General features: G+C 52.3%; 3 protein-coding genes across 3 annotated transcripts; 1 reads left to right on the top strand and 2 right to left on the bottom strand.

The window, feature by feature from the left end:
- Nucleotides 1-1,301: 1,301 nt before the first annotated feature.
- LOC34623372 (1-phosphatidylinositol 4,5-bisphosphate phosphodiesterase gamma-2) lies at nucleotides 1,302-9,154 on the bottom strand. Its single transcript, XM_026337535.1, has 17 exons — nucleotides 9,053-9,154; nucleotides 8,033-8,120; nucleotides 7,786-7,895; nucleotides 7,067-7,231; nucleotides 6,710-6,898; nucleotides 6,019-6,130; nucleotides 5,558-5,673; nucleotides 5,025-5,151; nucleotides 4,837-4,943; nucleotides 4,557-4,617; nucleotides 4,225-4,291; nucleotides 3,694-3,852; nucleotides 3,058-3,187; nucleotides 2,648-2,783; nucleotides 2,325-2,379; nucleotides 2,028-2,168; nucleotides 1,302-1,641 (listed from the first exon to the last, which is right to left on the bottom strand). The coding sequence occupies exons 2-17, from the start codon at nucleotides 8,118-8,120 to the stop codon at nucleotides 1,302-1,304; spliced, it is 2,103 nt and encodes a 700-aa protein (XP_026193320.1). The 5' UTR covers nucleotides 9,053-9,154.
- Nucleotides 9,155-9,338: 184 nt separating this feature from the next.
- LOC113147328 lies at nucleotides 9,339-11,830 on the bottom strand. Its single transcript, XM_026337533.1, has 5 exons — nucleotides 11,727-11,830; nucleotides 11,537-11,612; nucleotides 9,853-9,927; nucleotides 9,499-9,622; nucleotides 9,339-9,379 (listed from the first exon to the last, which is right to left on the bottom strand). Exons 1-5 carry the CDS (start codon nucleotides 11,828-11,830, stop codon nucleotides 9,339-9,341), a joined length of 420 nt encoding a protein of 139 aa, XP_026193318.1.
- A 689-nt stretch (nucleotides 11,831-12,519) lies between these two features.
- LOC34623611 lies at nucleotides 12,520-18,947 on the top strand. The gene is made up of 6 exons (XM_026337532.1): nucleotides 12,520-12,695; nucleotides 12,816-12,978; nucleotides 13,195-13,357; nucleotides 14,130-14,346; nucleotides 18,457-18,696; nucleotides 18,770-18,947. The coding sequence occupies exons 1-6, from the start codon at nucleotides 12,520-12,522 to the stop codon at nucleotides 18,945-18,947; spliced, it is 1,137 nt and encodes a 378-aa protein (XP_026193317.1).
- Nucleotides 18,948-19,223: the final 276 nt, after the last annotated feature.

The following is a 19,223-nucleotide window of genomic DNA, read 5'->3' as shown; positions in this document are numbered from 1 at the left end:
AGCCGGGAAGGCGCTGATAGACGAACCTCTACACTATATCCCCGAGGGGCACATGTAGGTGGAATTTACGCGTCCTTCAATGCGCAGGTATATCCATAGACGTACTCAAAACCATGCATCCTTGAAGCCCCTCTAAGCAACAGCAGGCAAAATAAAGACCCGTGCGCTGCCGCTTGTTCAACGCATGCAGATGCATGCACAGAGCTATTGCATGCGATACTGGCGTGCTGCTGCGTAAACGTAATGCCGGCGCGAAATGCAGCAAAGTAAAGCTGCGAAACCTGTGGTTAGAAATAACCATGTTAAAATCACAGAAGGAACGTCTACCCTGCAGGAAAACAAGGTTGTACAGACCTTCGGGAGAGGCGGAAAGTCCACAGTCACAAACTGGAAAGCGGAAAGTTTCTAACTAAATGGGGGACCGCGTCCACAGGGGCGCTAATATCAAATTCGCCTGTTTCTGCTGAAGCAAGTGTAGCTTCTGCGGCTGCTGTTACTAGGGCAGCCAACCACCGGATGCTCCGTATGGCCTTATTTGGACTTTCGGGAGAACAGGGAATGCCTGCTTAAACAGAGCATGCTTACGATGCAAGTTCTCTCTCTACTCAGTGCGCATTAGAACCAACAATGCGTCGCTGTTGCCGCACTAGAAGCGACTAGGAGCATCGGCAATGTGATTTGCTTTTGCCTGCACTGATGGGTGCCCGGTGAAACGCACACCGCCGTGCACTCCCGAAGAGCCTCACACACAGCAGCGTCCGTCACTCCCAAGGCCCCAAATTCGGAAAACAGCAGAGATGCCTCACAAGGAGCGCATCTTATCGCGCAGTTACGTCTGAGGCTGAACGCCAGCTCTGTCCTAAAGGGGGAGTCGCAGCTGCGGAGGGAGCTGCGGGCAACATAAGGCAAGCTGATACGGAACTGGGGCGAAAGAAACATCGTTGTAGCTGCTTAACACCAGATTACCAGATGGACGAAAGCACATATAGAGAAAGAGGCAGCGCGGAGAGGAAGTCCAAGGAACCACGCACGCGGAAAAGAGTATACGCTAATTCCCTACCAGCCCGCACTTGTTATCCACAGACCCATTTGCACATAATACGTTTACGCAGGGTTGCTTTTTGTACTCATGCAAACGCACCCCTGTATTGAGATGTACGGGCACGCAATGAATACTTAATATATATATATACATGTATACATGTATATTTTCAAAAGTTGCAATACCCATGTAGCGATAGGCAACAAGTTCAGGAGAGGCAAATATTACGTCTGCTCGCAAAACACGCGCTAGTGCATTTCTAGATGTATCTCCCAGTCTCCACAGGTAGATTTGGATACAGGTGCAGACGCATGCACGTAAGAGGAGCACGCGTGTATAAGTATAAAGAGTTCGTCTCGTTTCCAGTAGACTGGCAGCCTCTGTGGAGTGCAAGAAGCCCTGAGTGCAGAGTGGATGTATATCGCAAGGGTGACACACAGTGGGAGTCGCACTGGACACAGCGAGAATAAACGACAGTGCAGGCAGGCAGGCAGGCTGCTTCACCTGGTTGTTTAACATGTATCGTCCGAACAAACACTAAAATCCCCGAGAAGCGCAGCAACCGGAAGGCCCTATCATAGAGAGGCAGCCAGCGTAGCCTGAGGAGGCGGGCAACAGAGACACGCACGTGCGAGCCGCCGCAGAGGCTTATTACCACGCATTAACCTCTGAAACGTCTCGGCTAGCACAAAATTGCTGGCAAGCAAGCACATTTCGAAACACATGCATCAGCAGCATGCATGCATGCACGGCTGTTCTCAACGGACGGTGAGAACGCCCCAAGGCGCGATCCCCCACGCCGGAGTATTTTTTCGCAAAAACACACAGCGCGATCAGCAAACGCCTTCTCAGAGCAACGGCGGCAGGGGAAGACCACAAAAACCTCCATAAAATGCCAACAGAGAGAGAGAGAGAGAGAGAGAGAGAGAGAGAGAGAGAGAGAGAGATAGAGAGAGAGAGAGAGAGAGAGAGAGACTGCACTTACCCCGAACGGATGGCGTCGATGGGCATGCAGGCAAAACACAGCATCTCCGGCCGCACATCAGCCGTGTAAACCCGAAAGAGCAGGAGCGCGAGGGAGGGGTGTGTTACAAGAAATTCGAACGTGGCTTCTTCATTTGCCCATCTGCAGACAAACGCCCAGCGGACGCTGCGCACAGATGCCAACAGGGCATCCGCAAGAAGCCACGCAGGCTCCACCAAAATACAAACACAAGGGTGAGAGGAGAATACGCAGCATCAGCATGGAGGCAGCTCTCTCTGTCTCTCTCTCATGCCTTGCCTTGGATTGAAGGAGTTGTTGGAAACGGCGGGCGTCCTGAAGCTACGAGTGTCTCCTGAAGAGGCAACCAAGCAACAGCCCATGCATGCATGCATCCATCTTGCTGAAGCGAAATACGCGGGAAAATCGTCGCAGTCTCCAGCCGCGGAAAGGCAGCCGTCGAGGTGGCAGCCGCTGGCACTGTCGCGCAGGATATGTCTGTGCCCCCACCATCGCCAGCTCACAAACATCCGCTAATCAGAAAGGTCTCGAAAAAGATGCATCACTGCACACCATCCCCGGAAGCGCCAGACACAGTTATTCATCATCTAGAAAAGCCTCACTCCTGGATCCATGGACAGAAACAGTCACAAACGGATTTTGGAAAGGCTTGCTCCGGCTCGTCAGCTTGTTGAAAGCTGCAGAACGCGTCTTCCGCCCGCCTGTGATGGTTCGAGGCAGCTGGTGGGCAGACACGACCTGAGGCATGTGTGCACCGCACTCACCAAACTCACCCCTCCTTGCATGCACCAAACGCAGATGCGCGGGATACACGGCAATTTGAGGTTTTGCCAAAGCGAAAGAGCGAGAGAAGTAAACCAAACCTCAAGCCTGTGCCAAAGTCAGGGCCCCATACAGAGGAGGCATACAGAGAGGATAGGCGGTGTGTTCAGTGGCGAGAGGTGCGAGCGAAGAGAACAGCGCCTCTAAACGCTGAAAATGCCTGACTGGCAGACAAGCAATCAAGGCTTACTCGAATGGTGACGTGGAGAGCCTGCGGCTCCGTGGGAGTGGCAGCAACGGCATCAAACGGCTGCTGGGAGCTTCTGAGGATAGGGGGCTTTAAAACATAACCTCCATGTGCCCCGCCATTCTCCTGAAATCTGTTTGTAAACGCATGCCGCAGCATCGCATAAGAAAGTGGGCGAGGCCCTAAAAAGCCGCATCCACGAAAGAGGTATACAAATGCATCGAGCACAGACGCAGGAGGCAGAGAGTAAAGACGCATGTGCACTGGCGATTCGGGCGAATGCATCATGCTGCATGCATCATGCTGCATGCATCATGCTGCATGCATCATGCTGCATGCATCATGCATACAAATAAATTCGTTGCGCCAAGGATTGGATAACAATATATACATAAATATGTATATATGTGTGTATGGATGTGAATACACAGCGTACAGACCCTATCGGAGGAAAACACGACAAGGGGCTTTACGGGATCCTGGAGGTGATGATTTCAGAAGGTTGGTAAGTGGCGCGCGTAGAGAAGGGTAAACAGAGGGAGAATGCATTGCGTAAGGGGGGAAGGCAGCAGACAGGCGAGCAGACAGGCGAGCAGACAGGCGAGTGTCTGTACACCGCAGACGCGGAAAGCGTCGGACCTGCCGTGGTTGAGCATGGTGGCAAGGCCCATACTCTGCAGGTTGAGGGCGACAATCTGCGATCCTAAATTCCAGGAGATCGTAGGATCGAAGTTGGAGGAGGAAAGCCGCGTTCCCGCAGGATAAATGCGCGATAAATACTTTTGGTGGAAGAGGCATCTGCACGACAAGCACGCATGCAGGAGGCAGGTCTATTCAAGTGTACGTACTCCACACGCAAGCAAACTCGCGCATGCAGAAAGCGAACGATACACCTGTAAATTATACATTTGCGTGACCCTACACGTATCCGTGAACCATTGCTTTCTGCACAAAGGCAGAGGCATGCGAGTGGGCAGGCAGCAAGCAGCCAAAAGCTCCGTGCATTCTGCTGCTGCGGGGAAATAGAGGAATGCAGCAAGCAGCCAAAAGCTCCGTGCATTCTGCTGCTGCGGGGAAACAGAGGAATGCAGCCGAGAACTCAGGTTGGCAGTGCTCTCTCTGTTGCAGAAGGTGCTCTTGAGGAAGCTGTCACGTTTGGCGTAGGCTTACAGCTCGAGGGGAGACTGCTTCGCGAGGCGCAGGAGCTTGGACTCGTTCATAGAGCAGATATCCATGGCTGAAACAGGCGTTAAAGACGAACATTCGTAGACAGAGAGAAAGAGTGAGAGACGGGAAACTTTTTGGCACATGGAACCCTCCACGGCGCTTAACAGGGTGCGCGCAGCAGCGGCGAAACAAAAGGGCAGCAGAAGCGCATGCAGAAGAGTCTCCCAATGTAAATCAAGGGGCAGTGTATAGTTCCTCCTAACGAAGCTCCTGGTTCAGCGCGTGTGTGTGCCCTGCTACTTAGGGCGTTTGCTCTGCCGTCTTCAAGAACCCACGATTTCTAGGTTGATCGAATCCCCTCAGTTTTCGTCCCCTAAGACATATATTTCTCTGGAACTGCGAAAAGGGAGACAGAGGAGAAAAACACCGGGAGGCATGCATGCATACAGTGTGCATGCAGTGTGCGTGCAGTCTGTGCAGATGCAAACGCCGACGTTGAGCAGCATGCGCAGCAAGCGCAGTCGAGGTCGCTGCGGCAGCTGCTGCAAGCAAAAGCAGCTGGCTACACACGCCTAGAGCAAGCCCCTCTCTGCAGCCTCCACGGCAAGACTGTACCGCTTTGAGCTTCTCTAATTTGGCAGCTGCTCTCTCCGCTTTCGCGTCGATCGCTGCCTCAGTGCCACCGCTTATTCCGTTGGGGGGAACTGCTGGTGATGGGGAAGCTGCTGCTGCCAGAGGGGGGGGGTGCGCAGCTGCGGAAGAAGCTGCAGTGTGAGAGGCCCCCCCCCCAGAAGCAGCTACACCTGAGGATGCAGTCAACCCCGCGCTGGCAAACGCCTCGCCAGAAACATTCTCGTTTGCACGCAGAAAACTCCTCGCAAGATTCGCACTCTCCAGTTCTTGAGCCAACTGGATTTCTAGGGCATCCATCTGCAGCAGGTTTTAGGAAAAAAATCGACCACACAGACGGCAACAGGCACACACACACATACACATACACATACATACACACACACATACACATACACACACATACACATACACCTTCCTCTATTATCATTTGAGAGGGATACCACCCGCTTCGTTCCGTAGTAGAAGCAGGCACAGGCAGCACTTCGACTCCCCATGCAACGCGCATGCGTCCTCTAAGCGCCGCAAGACGTGGCAGCAACCGACATACAAACGACTGCAGCAGCAGCAGCAGCGGCAGTAGCACTGCCACCATCAAAACTCGTCCGATACATGTACCAACAGCAGAACGCTAGAGAGAAAGAGAGAAATAGAGAAAGAAATAGAAAAAGAGAGACAGAGAGAGAAAGCAAGAAAGAGCGCTTACTTTGATATCCTCCTCGTCTCCCTCTTCTATGAACTCGCCGAGTTCATTGAGTACCTTGCTTTTGATTAGAAAACACCCCAACAAGCGTTCAGGAGAAGGCAGTGGCGTTGTAGGGTCTGCACCACACAAGTGCGCATCTACAGCTCTTAGAAACTCGCATGTTCTCCTTCTTCCTCTCCGCCTCGAATCGAGCGAGCAGCCAAAGGAAAAGGGATGTGGTGTCTCGAGCAAAGGGAAGATTTGTGGGCGACTCTAGCAGCTGCTGTACAACGGCCCTTGAGCAAAAAAGGTGCCGTATCAGCACAACAAGCGTGGAAGGGAGAAAAGAGAGAGAAAAGCAGCTTTCCCCCCGACTCCTCTCCTGGGGAGAAAGAGAGAGAGACAGAAGCAGCCTTCCCTCCGACTCCTCTCCTCCTCCCCTGGAGCTGCTGCTGCACGAGGTTTCGTGACTGCGCGCTTACGACATCGGTAGACGGAATCTCCAAGGATTTCACTGATGATTTCCGTGATTCGCGCCTTCTGATTTGTCGTGCAGTGCATCTCTAGAGACAGAATAATAGGCAATCGTGAGCGCTGCAGCACCAGCAGCAACACGTCCGATTTCGCCTTCCATGCAAAGATTAAACACACGTGCCTCCAGCCCCTCCCCTCTCTCCGCGCAGCCGCACGCATAGCAGCAAGAAAAAATCACACTAAGACGCTGAGCAAAGCTCCTCCTCACGCATGGCGCAGACGCAGACACCACAGCCGCATAGCCGACACCGCAAGGAAAGGCCCCCTTGCTGCCGCGTCTGTCTCCTTTCACATTGCAGAGCGAAAAAAACAATAAACCCCCTCTCCCCCGTCAGACACAAAGCAGTGTTACCAGCAAAACTTCCCCCTCCCCTCTCTCCCTCTCCCTCCTTCCTGCCATCCAGTCCAAAGGGAGGCCACTATCACGAGGAGAACTAAAAGAGCTTGGAGGATCAAGAAGTGGCGGACGGAAGCCGTCTGTATCTCTCTGTCTATCTGTCTCTGTCTGTCTCTGTCTGTCTGTCTTTGTCTGCCTTTCTGTCTCTCTCTGTCTGTCTGCCTCTCTCTCTGTGTGTCTGCCTCTCTCTCAAAAATATATAACCAGATAGATCATGAGATGCAAGAGAATAATGACTATACCTGAAAGCCATAGTCCTTGCACGCCTGGATCACGTCTCGAAATCGAATTCTGCCAGTCAGCTGGTAACCTCCCACTCCGTGGAAAAGCACAGGCTCGCCATCACCACCATTCCAGCAGTCTAGCTCAACACAGCGACAGCCTGACAGCAGTAAATCGATGTACTGTCCAACTGCGCTACGACCAACAACCTGCAGCGCCCACCGCATTGCTGTAGCAGAAGCAGAAAATGCACTTGGGATAAAAACATCACCCGCCGCATGCAGACCCCATGCAATCAATAGACGCGCGTGGAAGACAGCTAGGCAGCGCTTCCAAAACACCAGCAGTGCAGCAAGAACGACGGCTGCAGACTGCACCTGATCGCCGCAAAGATACGTGTTGTGTGAGGAGTTGATCCAGTAATCGCAGAGTGGGTGGGAAAGCGACTGATGCAGCATCTGCCGTTGAGGATCCATGAGAGAATTGGCAGAAGAACAGAGCAACGTATTAAAGCCAAGAAGCGTCAAGCACACCCCCAGATCCTGCGCATGCGCAAACATGAGCCGCTGATGGTTTCTCACTACCATCTAGGAGTGCAGCCACCATGGTGAGGCTGCACTACTCCTCACCCTCTTCCCCTCCTCCCTCCTCTCTGCTATCGCTTTACGTCGGGGAATGCCAACGAGGAAAGGAAAGGGCGACGCATGCTACAAGGTGGGGTTGCGCCTCAAACACGCAGCCTAAGCACACCTGCTCCCATAGGCACATATACACATACATACATACATATATACATACACATGTACATACATACATATATACATACATACATATATACATACATATATACATACATACACATATATACATTCGTACATATACACATATACATGTATATATACACATACGCATATATCTGCATATACAATGTATATACACACATATATACATACATGCATACATATATACATACATACACACATACATATGTACATACATACATATATACATACATACATATATACATACATACATGCATACATGCATGTACATACACCCCAGACCCTATGCAGCCCTCCGACGCCTTACGGCGTACCGGCCGCGTCTGTTTGTAAGCGTCGTTGGCAGCTCTGAAGGCTTCGAGTTCCTCCCTGATTGCTCGCGGTGTATCGACGCCCTGCACTTCCCTCAAAAATCGCGAATAGCCTGCAGGCACAGTGCAAAAGGCAGGGGCAGCAGCAGGAGGCAGGCAGGTGTATGTACTCCACTCCAGCAGCGAGGAGGAGGCGCACACGCGAGGAAACGCCTGTCGCAGCAAAGCACAGCCATAACAGCAGCAGCACCTTCCTCGGAAATAAAGGCCTCAGTAGGGAGTTTAAAGAGGTCGAAATACAGCTGAATGTCGGGTTGCACCAACAGCTCCCGCATCATCTGCAGCACATACACACACACATACACATGCACATACACGCATACATATACACACATACACATACACATACATACACACATACACACACACATACACATACACATACACACATACACATACACACATACACATACATACACACATACACACACACATACACACATACATACACATACACATACACACATACACACACACATACACATACACACATACACATACACACATACACACACACATACACATACACATACACATACACATACACACTTTAAACCCTCAAATTCCCCCACCCTAAACCGCAGAGAGCCACGCCAAGGAGAAGAAGGCCTTTGCTTGTGTTTCCAGATCTGTGACGCTCACCCCACAGCGCTGCCGTCGCAGCTGCCAACTGAAAGGCATCGCTAATACACCCTGATGCTAATCCCCTGTATAACCAGTTTACTCCCTGCTCCTCATACAGTGCCCTACCAAGCAGAGAAGCCTCAACAAGCCTCCTGCGCTAGAGCGAGACCACTGCATCAACTGCTTCTCCCCAGGCAGAAGCACTATGCCCCTACACCCCCTCGTTCGAGGACGGCTCACGCGCAGACTTGCGAGCATTTCGCTAGCTGCTCGAAGCTGTCCACTTTTCACACGGGAAAAAAACCCGTGAGTGCGGAGGTGAAGAATGCAGAGCTGCCTCGCCAACTCGCTACGCACGAAGCGCCAGCGCTGGCTAGCAATCCACGTGTGCTTTCGCGTATATTGTATACGCATGTAAATGTGTGTGTATATGCGTGTACGTATGTATGGATGTATGTATGTATATAATTGTGTGTATATGAATGTGTATGTATGTATGTGTGTATGTAATTGTGTGTGTATGTATATGCATATACGCATTTGTGTATATATATATGCACTTGTATGTGTGTGTAGCTGCCTGCACCTGTTTGAAGTCGTGGAAGTCTAAAGCGTCGACGCCCTGTGCTTCATAGGCTTTGAAGAAATACTCTTGATACCGAGGATCAAGAGGGACGTTGAGGCGAGTGAGCAGCTTATCGAGTGTGCTGACGTCGAATCGGCCTGAAGGATCGTTGCGAGAGGGTGAAGAGACAGCAGAAGAAGGCGTAAAAAGAGCACAGCGGAGGCGACCCTTCAGGGGGAGGGGGAGGGCAAAGGGAATGCAGAGTGCTCAAGCCCCCTTGAGGAAGAGACAGAAAAGAAGGCGTATTTTATACAGGGAGAGAGATCAGATCAGGCAAAGCCGTGGGCACTGCCTTCCCAATGGATAAGCTGAGAAAGAAGCGTGTAGGCATACACACACAGAGGCACGCACAGAAAGTGGAAAGAAGGACCTTTTTCTCAAGAGCCTCGAAGAGAGCCAAGAATTACCGTGAGCATCCTTCTGCGCGAGCTGCCACTCCAGCGCAATAAGATCGCCTGTAGGGTTAGCGCAGCGTCCTCTCAGTGCCTTGTCGTGCAACAGCAGCAACCCCTTAATCCACAGACTCCAAGCCTGCGTTCACACGAGTGCAGCATGCGGCGAGACTGCTGCCTTGCATTCGTTCAGCGGCCTTTTTTACAGACAGCAGCACGCGCCACAGGAAGGCGGAAAAGGATCGCCAACGCACCACGCCAGCGCCTCTCTAGATGACGCAGAAAGCGAACGGCAAGAGACTTCATCGAGGCTGCAGAAGGGGTTTCAAAAAGATCGTTTGAGCTCCAAGGAAATCTCAAAACGCCTACCTCGCGAGAGCTGCATGCGACACGAACAGTGCGAGATCCCCGAATTTCAATTGCCATATCTTTTTCGGGCTTATTCTGAGCAAGCCAAACGCAAAGGGAGAGAAAAATACATATATATATAGATATATATATATATATGTATAACAGCACTTCACAAACACACCGAGCACAACGATGAACAGCTCCACCCCATCACCACGGCCTTCTAGCAACTGCAGTGACTGCAGTGACAGCACAAACTGCAGTGACAGCACAAACTGCAGTGTCAGCAGCAACTGCAGTGACAGCACAAACTGCAGTGACAGCACAAACTGCAGTGACAGCACAAACTGCAGTGACAGCAGCACGGCCTTTTGGCAACTGCAGTGTCAGCAGCAGCACGAGCAGCAGCAGCAAGAGCAGCAACTGCAGTGTCAGCAGCAACTGCAGTGACAGCAGCAGCAAGAGCAGCAACTGCAGTGACAGCAGCACGGCCTTTTGGCAACTGCAGTGACAGCACGAGCACGAGCAGCAGCAGCAAGAGCAGCAACTGCAGTGTCAGCAGCAGCACGAGCAGCAGCAGCAGCAGCAAGAGCAGCAACTGCAGTGACAGCAGCGGCACGAGCAGCAGCAACAGCAGCAAGAGCAGCAACTGCAGCGACAGCAGTGTTGGCTACCCTCCAAAAGTCGGAGTCTTCTCCAGGAGTAATGCGCTGCACACTATCCAGGTAAACTGCAGAACACACGCTGGTGACACTTCGAGCGAGAATTTTACACCGCAAACTCTCTCTCTCTCTCCTGAAGACATCTACTTGTGAAGGCGCACGCATGCAAAGCTTGCAGAGTGGCTGCAGGAGAGTCGGATCGGGAGAGTCTGAAGATTACTCGTTGTTTGCATCGAAGGCTTGTTAGGAGACTCCCACTGAAGAGCCAGACTATCCTTGTCCACTTTGAAATGCCTCTTGTGGGGTCTGGTGAAGCTTCTCTTACACCATTTCACTAAGTAACCCCCACGGCAAACCTAAAGCGATGAAGCACAGCAACAGCAGCAATGAGTGAGGATGAAGCAGCTGCTGCAGCAACGAGTGAGGATGAAGCAGCTGCTGCAGCAACGAGAAGCAACAATGAAGCGGGAGCAGGTGCTGCAGCAATGAGAAGCAGCAATGAGAAGCAACAATGAAGCAGGAGCAGCTGCTGCAGCAATGAGAAGCAACAATGAAGCAGCTGCTGCAGCAATGAGAAGCAACAATGAGGCGGGAGCAGCTGCTGCAGCAATGAGAAGCAGCAATGAAGCAGCTGCTGCAGCAATGAGAAGCAGCAATGAAGCAGCTGCTGCAGCAATGAGAAGCAACAATGAAGCAGCTGCTGCAGCAATGAGAAGCAGCAATGAAGCAGCTGCTGCAGCAATGAGAAGCAACAATGAAGCAGCTGCTGCAGCAATGAGAAGCAACAATGAAGCAGCTGCTGCAGCAATGAGAAGCAACAATGAAGCAGCTGCTGCAGCAATGAGAAGCAACAATGAAGCAGCTGCTGCAGCAATGGTATGCCGCATCTGCACTTGAGGGAGGGCTCATAGCCAGCGTCTAAGCCAACGAGAGAGTTGCTTGTGCAGCTCCAGTGACATCCCTAATGGTATATCAGAGCAACGACAGAAGCGAAGATCGAAGCTTCGCATGCAGCAGCAGCAGCCGACGCACAGCCTTACCGTGGCAACGGCCAAGGAACTGTCGATATCTCTGAGTTTGTGTCGCAGCCTTTCGCTCCACACAACACCAGGGGTCCTCGGAGAGAGTCTCTGCTGCTTGTGAAGCTGGAATACTCCCCAGTGTCGATTGTGCTGGAAGTGATGCCTCTGTGGCTGTTGTTGTTGCTGCTGCTCTTCTGCCTCCTCCTGCTCCTCCTGCTCCTCCTCCCCGAGATGTCGCGGAAGCTCGACGTCGGGGTAGGCAGTATTAGTTGCTGCACGCCAGTCTGCAGCAGCAGGCAGCGAGTGATCCATCCTGCCACGCGCTCTTGCTGTTGATGGTGTACGTACACTGCCCTTCCTTCTGCCTGCTGCTACACACGTGACGAGGCAGGAGGGGAGCAGCAGCAGCAGCAGCAGCAGGGGAGACTGCTGCTGCTGCTGCTGCTGCTGCTGCTGCTAGGCCCGCAACTCCGGGTGGGGTTGCTTCTGCGTATGCGAAAAACTCACGTGTCTGGGGGCCCCCTAACCCCCACTCTTGGGGGCCCCTGCAGCCGCTGCTCCAGCGTGGCTATTGCAGCAGCAGCTGATTTTGCTGCTGTTGCTAATGTTGTTGTTGCTGAGGCTACTGATGTTCCTGATGTGACTGCAGCTGCTGCAGCTGCTGCTGCAGCTGCTGCAGCTGCTGCTGCTCCTGCTACCGCCCTCCCCAATCGCAGTTGCTGCCGCTCGCGCCTCAGAAATGGGAAGGCAGAGCGTTGTAAATCCGCTACAGAAACAGCTGGTAGAAAAGGGGGCGTAGACTCGAGGCTGCTGTTGCTGTTGCCGCGTTCAGGGCACCTCTTCTCCAGTATGTTTGACACGGCAGCCACGGAGCAGCAGCAGCGCGCGTGAAGGGGATCGCTTGGATAACGAAAAAAGCTTTTTTAGCCCCTTTCCCAGGATGTGCGTCATTTCGCTCTTCTGGCGAGGAGCAGGAGGCAAATTCGTGAGCACCCGTCTCAATGACTCGAGGGGCCCCCCAAAGCCAGCAGTTGCTGGAAGCCGCGCAGGGTACGACGGGGGGCCCCCTCCGCTGTAGCGGCAAAACGTGTGCGTTAGGAGAAAGCCACTATTTAGACTCGGCTCTCATTTGCTTGAGGGAGAAAGGCCTCTATGGGAGGGTTCGACACGTTCTCAGGTGGGGGTGTCATACAGACGCAGTTTTGCCCGATCGCTGAGCGCCGCATCAGCCATCTCTCCGGGAGCCGCGCGTATTTTCGCCTTGTCTTTCTTCTCCGTCCGTGTATTCCTCCTGCAGGAACACCCAGTTGGGCTTTTGCATTTCTGCTTCTGGAGCCGCTGCAGAATTCGCTGCGCACGACGCCATGGAGGTGTCTGAACAGCTCAAATGCCGTCGACCTGGCTGTGGTCAGTCCTTCAGTGCAAGTAGCAACAGGGAAGACGCATGCAGACACCACAAGGTGCGCTAGAGCTTCGGATGGCGTTGCTGGTGGTTTTCCTGCGCCGCTGCTGCTGCTTCGGGGAGTCGGAGGCTGTCTCCCTCGCGCTTTCGTCCGTTAGGTGCCTCGATACAGTCGAGCAGCCATTCCGTCCACAGGGGGGAACAGCTAGCGAGCTTGCTGCGGTTCTCGCATGCCATCCCTTGTGGCAGTTGGTGGCTCCTACTCCTGCTGCAGCGGCTGCCTCTCTTCCACGATGGCGTGAAGTGCTGGCCGTGCTGCGAGAAAGAGGCGTGGGACTGGGAAACCTTCATGAAGATTGAAGGTAAAAAGGCTCACCCTCGTGCATGCACTGTGGCGACAACCTTTACAGTCTTCAAACACACACCTCTCCGCTGCAGTAGCCGGAAACGAGGCTCTGCGTCGCACTTTAGCCAGCCCGCAAAAAGCACCATCGCCATCGCCTGCGGATGCGATGCATGCGACTTCTCAAGGGAAGTGCTGCTGCTGACCCCTCAGCAGCTTAAAAGCACGCGCAGCTTTTGGACTGCACACATGCATTCATATATATAAATGCATATACATATATATATGCACACATACACACATGTGTGCATATACATATATATATGCACACATACACACATGTGTGCATATACATATATATACACATACACACAAATGCATATATATATGCACACATACACACAAATGCATATACATACATATACACACATACACACAAATGCATATACATATATATATGCACACATACACACAAATGCATATACATATATATATACACACATACACACAAATGCATATACATATATATGCACACATACACACAAATGCATATATACATATATATATGCACACATACACACAAATACATATATATATACACATACACACAAATGCATATACATATATATACACACATACACACATGTGTGCATATACATATATATATATGCGCACATACACACAAATGCATATATACATATATATATATGCACACATACACACAAATGCATATACATATATATATACACACATACACACAAATGCATATATATATACACATACACACAAATGCATATACATATATATACACACATACACACAAATGCATATATATATATATATACCTCCTTCATGCATGCGTTTTCTGTCTGCAGGCTGCGCCTTAGGGCCTCACAGCGAAGCCCCACCGCAGGCTTCGCTGGCAGCAAGCGGAGCTGCTGCTGCTGCTGCTGCTGCATCGACGACGACGAAGGCAGCCGTTGATGCAACTGCTGCGACAGCTCCGCGCAGCATAGAGGACTTTAATAAGCAGTGGGGGAAACAAAAGCAGGAGGAGGAGAAGAAGAAGCAGCAGCAGCAGCACTCCCTAGATGGACAGCATTCCACTCAACACGTCTGTTATATCCCTTCGAAATTTTGTGTGGTGGCCTATGAAACGCTGGTGACAACAGCCTTTTGTTTACTCTGGAGCGCGTATACACAAAAACACACACAAAAAACACTCACAAAAACGCACACAAGACACACACAAAACACGCAAAAACACGCAGACAAAAACACACACAAAACACACATACACACACAAATACACATACACACACAAACACACAAAAAGCACACAAAAACCCACACAAAAACCCACACAAAAACACTCACAAAAACACACACACATACACACACATACACGCAAAAACACACACAAAAACACTCACAAAAACACACACAAAAACACTCACAAAAACACGCACAAACACATACACACAAAAACACACACAAAAACACACACACATGCACACAAAAACACACACATATGCACACACAAAACACTCACAATAACACACACACATACACACAAACACACACAAAAACACACACAAACACACACGATCTGATGCTGAGAGGCGTCTGCCTGCGCAGCGAAAACGCGTCTGTGCTGCCTCCCATGCTGCGCTGCGCTTCGCGTGCTGCAGGCGGAAGTTCCTTGGGTAGGAAATGTCTCAAAGAGTAGCTTTCTTTGCGACACATGGATCGCCAGCAGCCTCACCCCTAGCAGTAGCATTTTTATCCCAACAACTTTTGAGGAAGAACAGATATTCTGCGCCTGCATGCCTTCAGGTGTCTGCTGAGGGCTTCCACCAGTGTACTAACAAGGGTTGCAACAAAGCCTACCTGCCTAAGGATAATGATGAGAAGGCGTGCAGGTAAGATCTTGCTTTTCTTCAGACTGCTCACTTTCCAACTGTTGGCGCTCATCTTCATGCCTTTGGCCTTGCTGCGGGTTGCTCCGCTTGCGTGCACATTTATACATACACACATCTATGTACACATACATGTACATACATGGACGTAAACATATGCATACATATACGTATACATACAGATGCACATACGTACATATACATTTGCATACTTATACACATAATACATGTACATACATATAATACATAGACCTATACGTACATAACCTATGCAACGTATATATACATGTAACACGTAGACTCATACAATGTATATATAAATCTACACTTCCATACTCCCCATATGCATGTACATACAATTTTACAAGCATAGAAGCGCAGCAATCGCCAGACTCTCTGTTATTGCTGCAGCTATCACCCTGGGAACCCCACGTTTCACGACGGGTGCAAGAGCTGGAGTTGCTGTGGCGGGAAGGCGTATGACTGGGACGAATTTATGAAGCTGCCGACGTGCAGGATCGGTAAGTATTGCATTGGAATCTGATCGACTAGGCCGCTAGCGAAAGATCGCGACATCTAAGAACGGCGCGGCAGGCACCTCCCGCAGCAGCCAGTCATGGAGCGGGTAGGCAGTGTTTTCTTCTGCAGCTTCCCTCGAGCTTAAAAGGGAGCATGCATGCATGCATGTCTTACAACTCGTGTTTTTTTTGCTGCAGGTCCGCACATACCCAAGATCGTAAGGGTCCACCCGCAGCCGTAGATCCTTTTTACAGGCAATAGGTTTTTTGCACATGCAGCAGCAGCAGCAGCACTTCGTGCTGCTCCTGCAGCCGCTGCTGCTTCTGCGCTGGAATTGCCAGCAACATATTGGCAGAACAAACGACTGCAGCGGCTGCGCGGCTCAGATCCATTCACAGCCTTGTGTCAAGCATCAACGCGCAGCAGTCGGACGGCTTGCTCGTCTCCCGCCGACGTTGGGGGCAGAGGCATACGCCTTTAGAGGGAGCTCAGATTGAGGCTCTGGGCGTATGGCGTTCGCGAGCAGCAATTAGCAAGACACGTTGTTCATTGTTAGCACTAGGCCTTCTAAGGGGCATTCCACGCTGGCGAGGCTGCTTGCGCGTTGGTCCTACCGACGTGCTGAGGCGGCTAGACTGGCTGCGTTTCCTCTTCTGTGTGCCTCTTGGCTAGGGATAGTTAGTGGACGCTGCTACATACGCGCCCGTCCCTCTTAGTGAGCCTATTAAAGGGCTTCCTTTTTGATTAGCCTCTAGCGTGCTTCTAGTTGCTAGAAAAACTGCCACACATGCCGTGGATCTCTAGATGCACATACACATACACATACACACATACCTACATACACACACACCTACATACATACACACACACCTACATACACACACATACAGAGCTCAGTTCGCTCTGCCTTTTTCACGGAAGAGGCAAGACACCTTCCTTGAAGGGACTGCTACTACTGCACGTGAGGACCTTTCCTGCGGCACAACTGGGTGCAGCTGCGTTTACGGCCAGTACACGGCAAGAAATTAAAGGCTTCCGATTTGCTTGAGTTTTTCGCAAAAGGGGGGCGTTGGCAGCTGCCCTTTCTGCTGCTCACCCTGCGGCTGCTGCCGACGGGTGCCAACGACATCAGTGAGCAAAACTCCCGTGGTCTGCCTCACCAGCTGTACCTGCAGCACAGGCAGAGCGCTCGCGCAAACAGGGGTGGAAGCCGCGTGCTGGCTGCTTCTCTTCTGTGCATGCAAACGAAAAGTTCATTTCACCAGTGCTCGAGGAGGAGGCTTGTTTCGCGTTATTCGCACTTACTGTGGGCGTAGCGTCGCTCGAGATCCATAGAAAGGCAGCGCTGCCAGGCCTGTGGAAGACTCCCGTGCAGGCTTCTTCTCCGCATGCACTGCTGCAGCAATGCACAGGAGTCTCTGGAATGGGGTGCTCTGCGGCAAGAGGGGGGGAGCAACGGCCGTCGCTGTTGCCAGATATCGGATACGTCGTTGGCAGGGGAGGCGAGGCGTCGTCTTCTGCCGCTGTTGCGCTTTCTTCTTCTCCGGGCAGACGCTGCTGCTGGCTTGGCTTGTCATGGCAGTGCGTGTCGTCGTCTCCTGCTGCTGCGGGAGAAGGAGAGGAGCTCGAAACGCCGGTAGAGTCGCCGCAGTATCGCCGACATTTCCTGCGAACGCTGTTTCGCCCCTTCCTAAGGCAACAAGCGCTCTCGCTGCTCGCGGGGAGCAAAGCACCATTAGGAGCAGTGGTAGAGGGGGGAACGGCCTCCTGCGCATGCTGCTCGTCAGGTTGCAGCAGCAGCAAGCGATCGTTGAGGCTGCCACAGCACCGCAGAGGCAAGGCACGCGAGAGTCGAGGGCTCCCAGCGGCTGCTGCGGGGGGAGTACCAGCTGCTGCTGCAACAGAAGCAGCCATGCTCCACGAGATGTCTCCCCCTGAGGCGCTCACGGGCAGTCTCTCGCTGCCTCTGCAACACGTGCAGCGCATGCAGCTGCCGACGGGGATTCTGCATGTGCTGCACGAGCAGCTGGCATCGAGGCTGCTTCCGAAGGGGGGGACGCTGCCGGCAGATAAAGAAGTCTTCGAACTCGGTGAAAAGTCTGCATGCATGCAGTGACCAGCCTAGTGCGCAAGCACACCCTCACGCTGAATGTGGCGTGTCGGTGTTGTGTTACAGCATCTACGAAAGGGCCGCCTTTTCAGCGCATGCAGAGAGAGAGAGAGAGAGCCGCCTCCTGCTCCTCCTCCTTACGCACAAAGACACTTCCACGCATCCACCCGTCTCCAGACACTGCACGATGCAGCACGCCCCTTCCAAGCAGCCTGGAGCTGTCTTCTATACTCTAGCAAAAGCAGACTCACTGGAAGCATCATCGGGAGCCAAAAACGCGCAGAGTTTCTCTGCACTAGCAGCTGCAGCTGCTGCAGCAGCATCATCGTGCTTGCGCTTCATGGACTGCTTCCGCTGCAGCCGAGGCTGCTGCTCGCCCCCCCTAAAAAACGCTGTTTCTCTGCTTCTGAGTGTCGTCGTAGAGGCTGTGGCTTCAAAGTCGGCACTGCCTGGATCCGACGTCGTCACCCCTGCGGGTGCCAGTTTACCCGCTGCTGCGTCTACAGCTTTTCTGCCCGCTTCTGCAAGTTCACAGGGAAGAGACTCCTTGGCGCTTGCAGGCATCCCCTCAAAAGCCCTTCCTCTCGCGCTGCAAGACTTTCCCGCCACAGCAGCAGCGTCAGGATCAAAATAATGCAGCGGCATGTCGCTTCGTCTCGTCTCTGGAGGATCTCGAGAGGTCGCCGAAGCCTCTGGTGCCGCAGCAGCAGCCTCTGATGCTGCAGCACCAGCCTCGGATGCTGCAGCAGCAGCCTCGGATGCCGCAGCAGCAGCCTCGGATACTGCAGCCTTGGGAGCTGACATCGCAGCAGTTCGCCTTACCACATGCAGAGGCACTGCTGGTTCTCTCAGCGTTGCACCTGCAGGCGACACCCACAGACAGCAGCGAAGCTTTTTCTCTCCCTGCCATGCCATGCATGCTCCGCTTAGGCAGTTTTTGCTGAAGCTGGATACGCAGAGAATCCTACGGTGCTCCTCGCGCAAAACTCCGCAACTGCACACGTCTTCGCTGGCAAGCAAAACGGAGCAGGAGAGACTGTCTCGCGGCAGGCGCGTCAAGAACCTCTAAAAACAAGGACCATGCCTACCCCCCTTCTTCCCCTTCCCCCCCAATCCTTCCCCGCGAAGCAACATAAACTACTGTCCACTAGGATTTCTAGGAAGAGCAAGAACAGAAGCACCTGCTGCAGCAGAACCGCTGCTTTGAGACGCCTTTCCTCCAGCGGGAAAGAATTCTTGCTGTCTGACGCGCATATTCCAGTTAAGGCCCTTTCTGAGAGACTGCATCCAGAGCTGATCGCTGCATGCGGTATCACGGACTACTAGCGGCAGAGGATACGGCGAAACAGCCACCTCCACGCACATGCCTTGTGTGATCTCTCGCCGTCTGTGCCCGTCTACGGCTACCCATG

The sequence above is a fragment of the Cyclospora cayetanensis genome, unplaced genomic scaffold (genome assembly GCF_002999335.1).
Source record: "Cyclospora cayetanensis isolate NF1_C8 unplaced genomic scaffold, CcayRef3 CcayRef3_contig_19, whole genome shotgun sequence".
Lineage (NCBI taxonomy): Eukaryota > Apicomplexa > Conoidasida > Eucoccidiorida > Eimeriidae > Cyclospora > Cyclospora cayetanensis.
This window is presented reverse-complemented; position numbering and strand designations above follow the sequence as displayed.

What these genes read in the sequence shown, in the direction of transcription:
- LOC34623372 (XM_026337535.1), bottom strand. Translation starts at nt 8,120, where the DNA reads ATGATGCGGGAGCTGTTGGTGCAACCCGACATTCAGCTGTATTTCGAC. An exon ending in GGGGTTGACTGCATCCTCAG is followed by an intron (nt 4,944 to 5,024) that starts GTGTAGCTGCTT and finishes TGGCAGCAGCAG; the next exon opens with CTTCCCCATCACCAGCAGTT. An exon ending in AAGCAGTCTCCCCTCGAGCT is followed by an intron (nt 3,853 to 4,224) that starts GTAAGCCTACGC and finishes CTTGTCGTGCAG; the next exon opens with ATGCCTCTTCCACCAAAAGT.
- LOC113147328 (XM_026337533.1), bottom strand. Translation starts at nt 11,830, where the DNA reads ATGGATCACTCGCTGCCTGCTGCTGCAGACTGGCGTGCAGCAACTAAT. An exon ending in GTTCCTTGGCCGTTGCCACG is followed by an intron (nt 9,928 to 11,536) that starts GTAAGGCTGTGC and finishes TGGCTTGCTCAG; the next exon opens with AATAAGCCCGAAAAAGATAT. An exon ending in CGCGCAGAAGGATGCTCACG is followed by an intron (nt 9,380 to 9,498) that starts GTAATTCTTGGC and finishes TTGGGAAGGCAG; the next exon opens with TGCCCACGGCTTTGCCTGAT.
- LOC34623611 (XM_026337532.1), top strand. Translation starts at nt 12,520, where the DNA reads ATGACTCGAGGGGCCCCCCAAAGCCAGCAGTTGCTGGAAGCCGCGCAG. An exon ending in AGGGTTCGACACGTTCTCAG is followed by an intron (nt 12,696 to 12,815) that starts GTGGGGGTGTCA and finishes TTCCTCCTGCAG; the next exon opens with GAACACCCAGTTGGGCTTTT. An exon ending in AAGAAGCAGCAGCAGCAGCA is followed by an intron (nt 14,347 to 18,456) that starts CTCCCTAGATGG and finishes ATGCAGCGGCAT; the next exon opens with GTCGCTTCGTCTCGTCTCTG.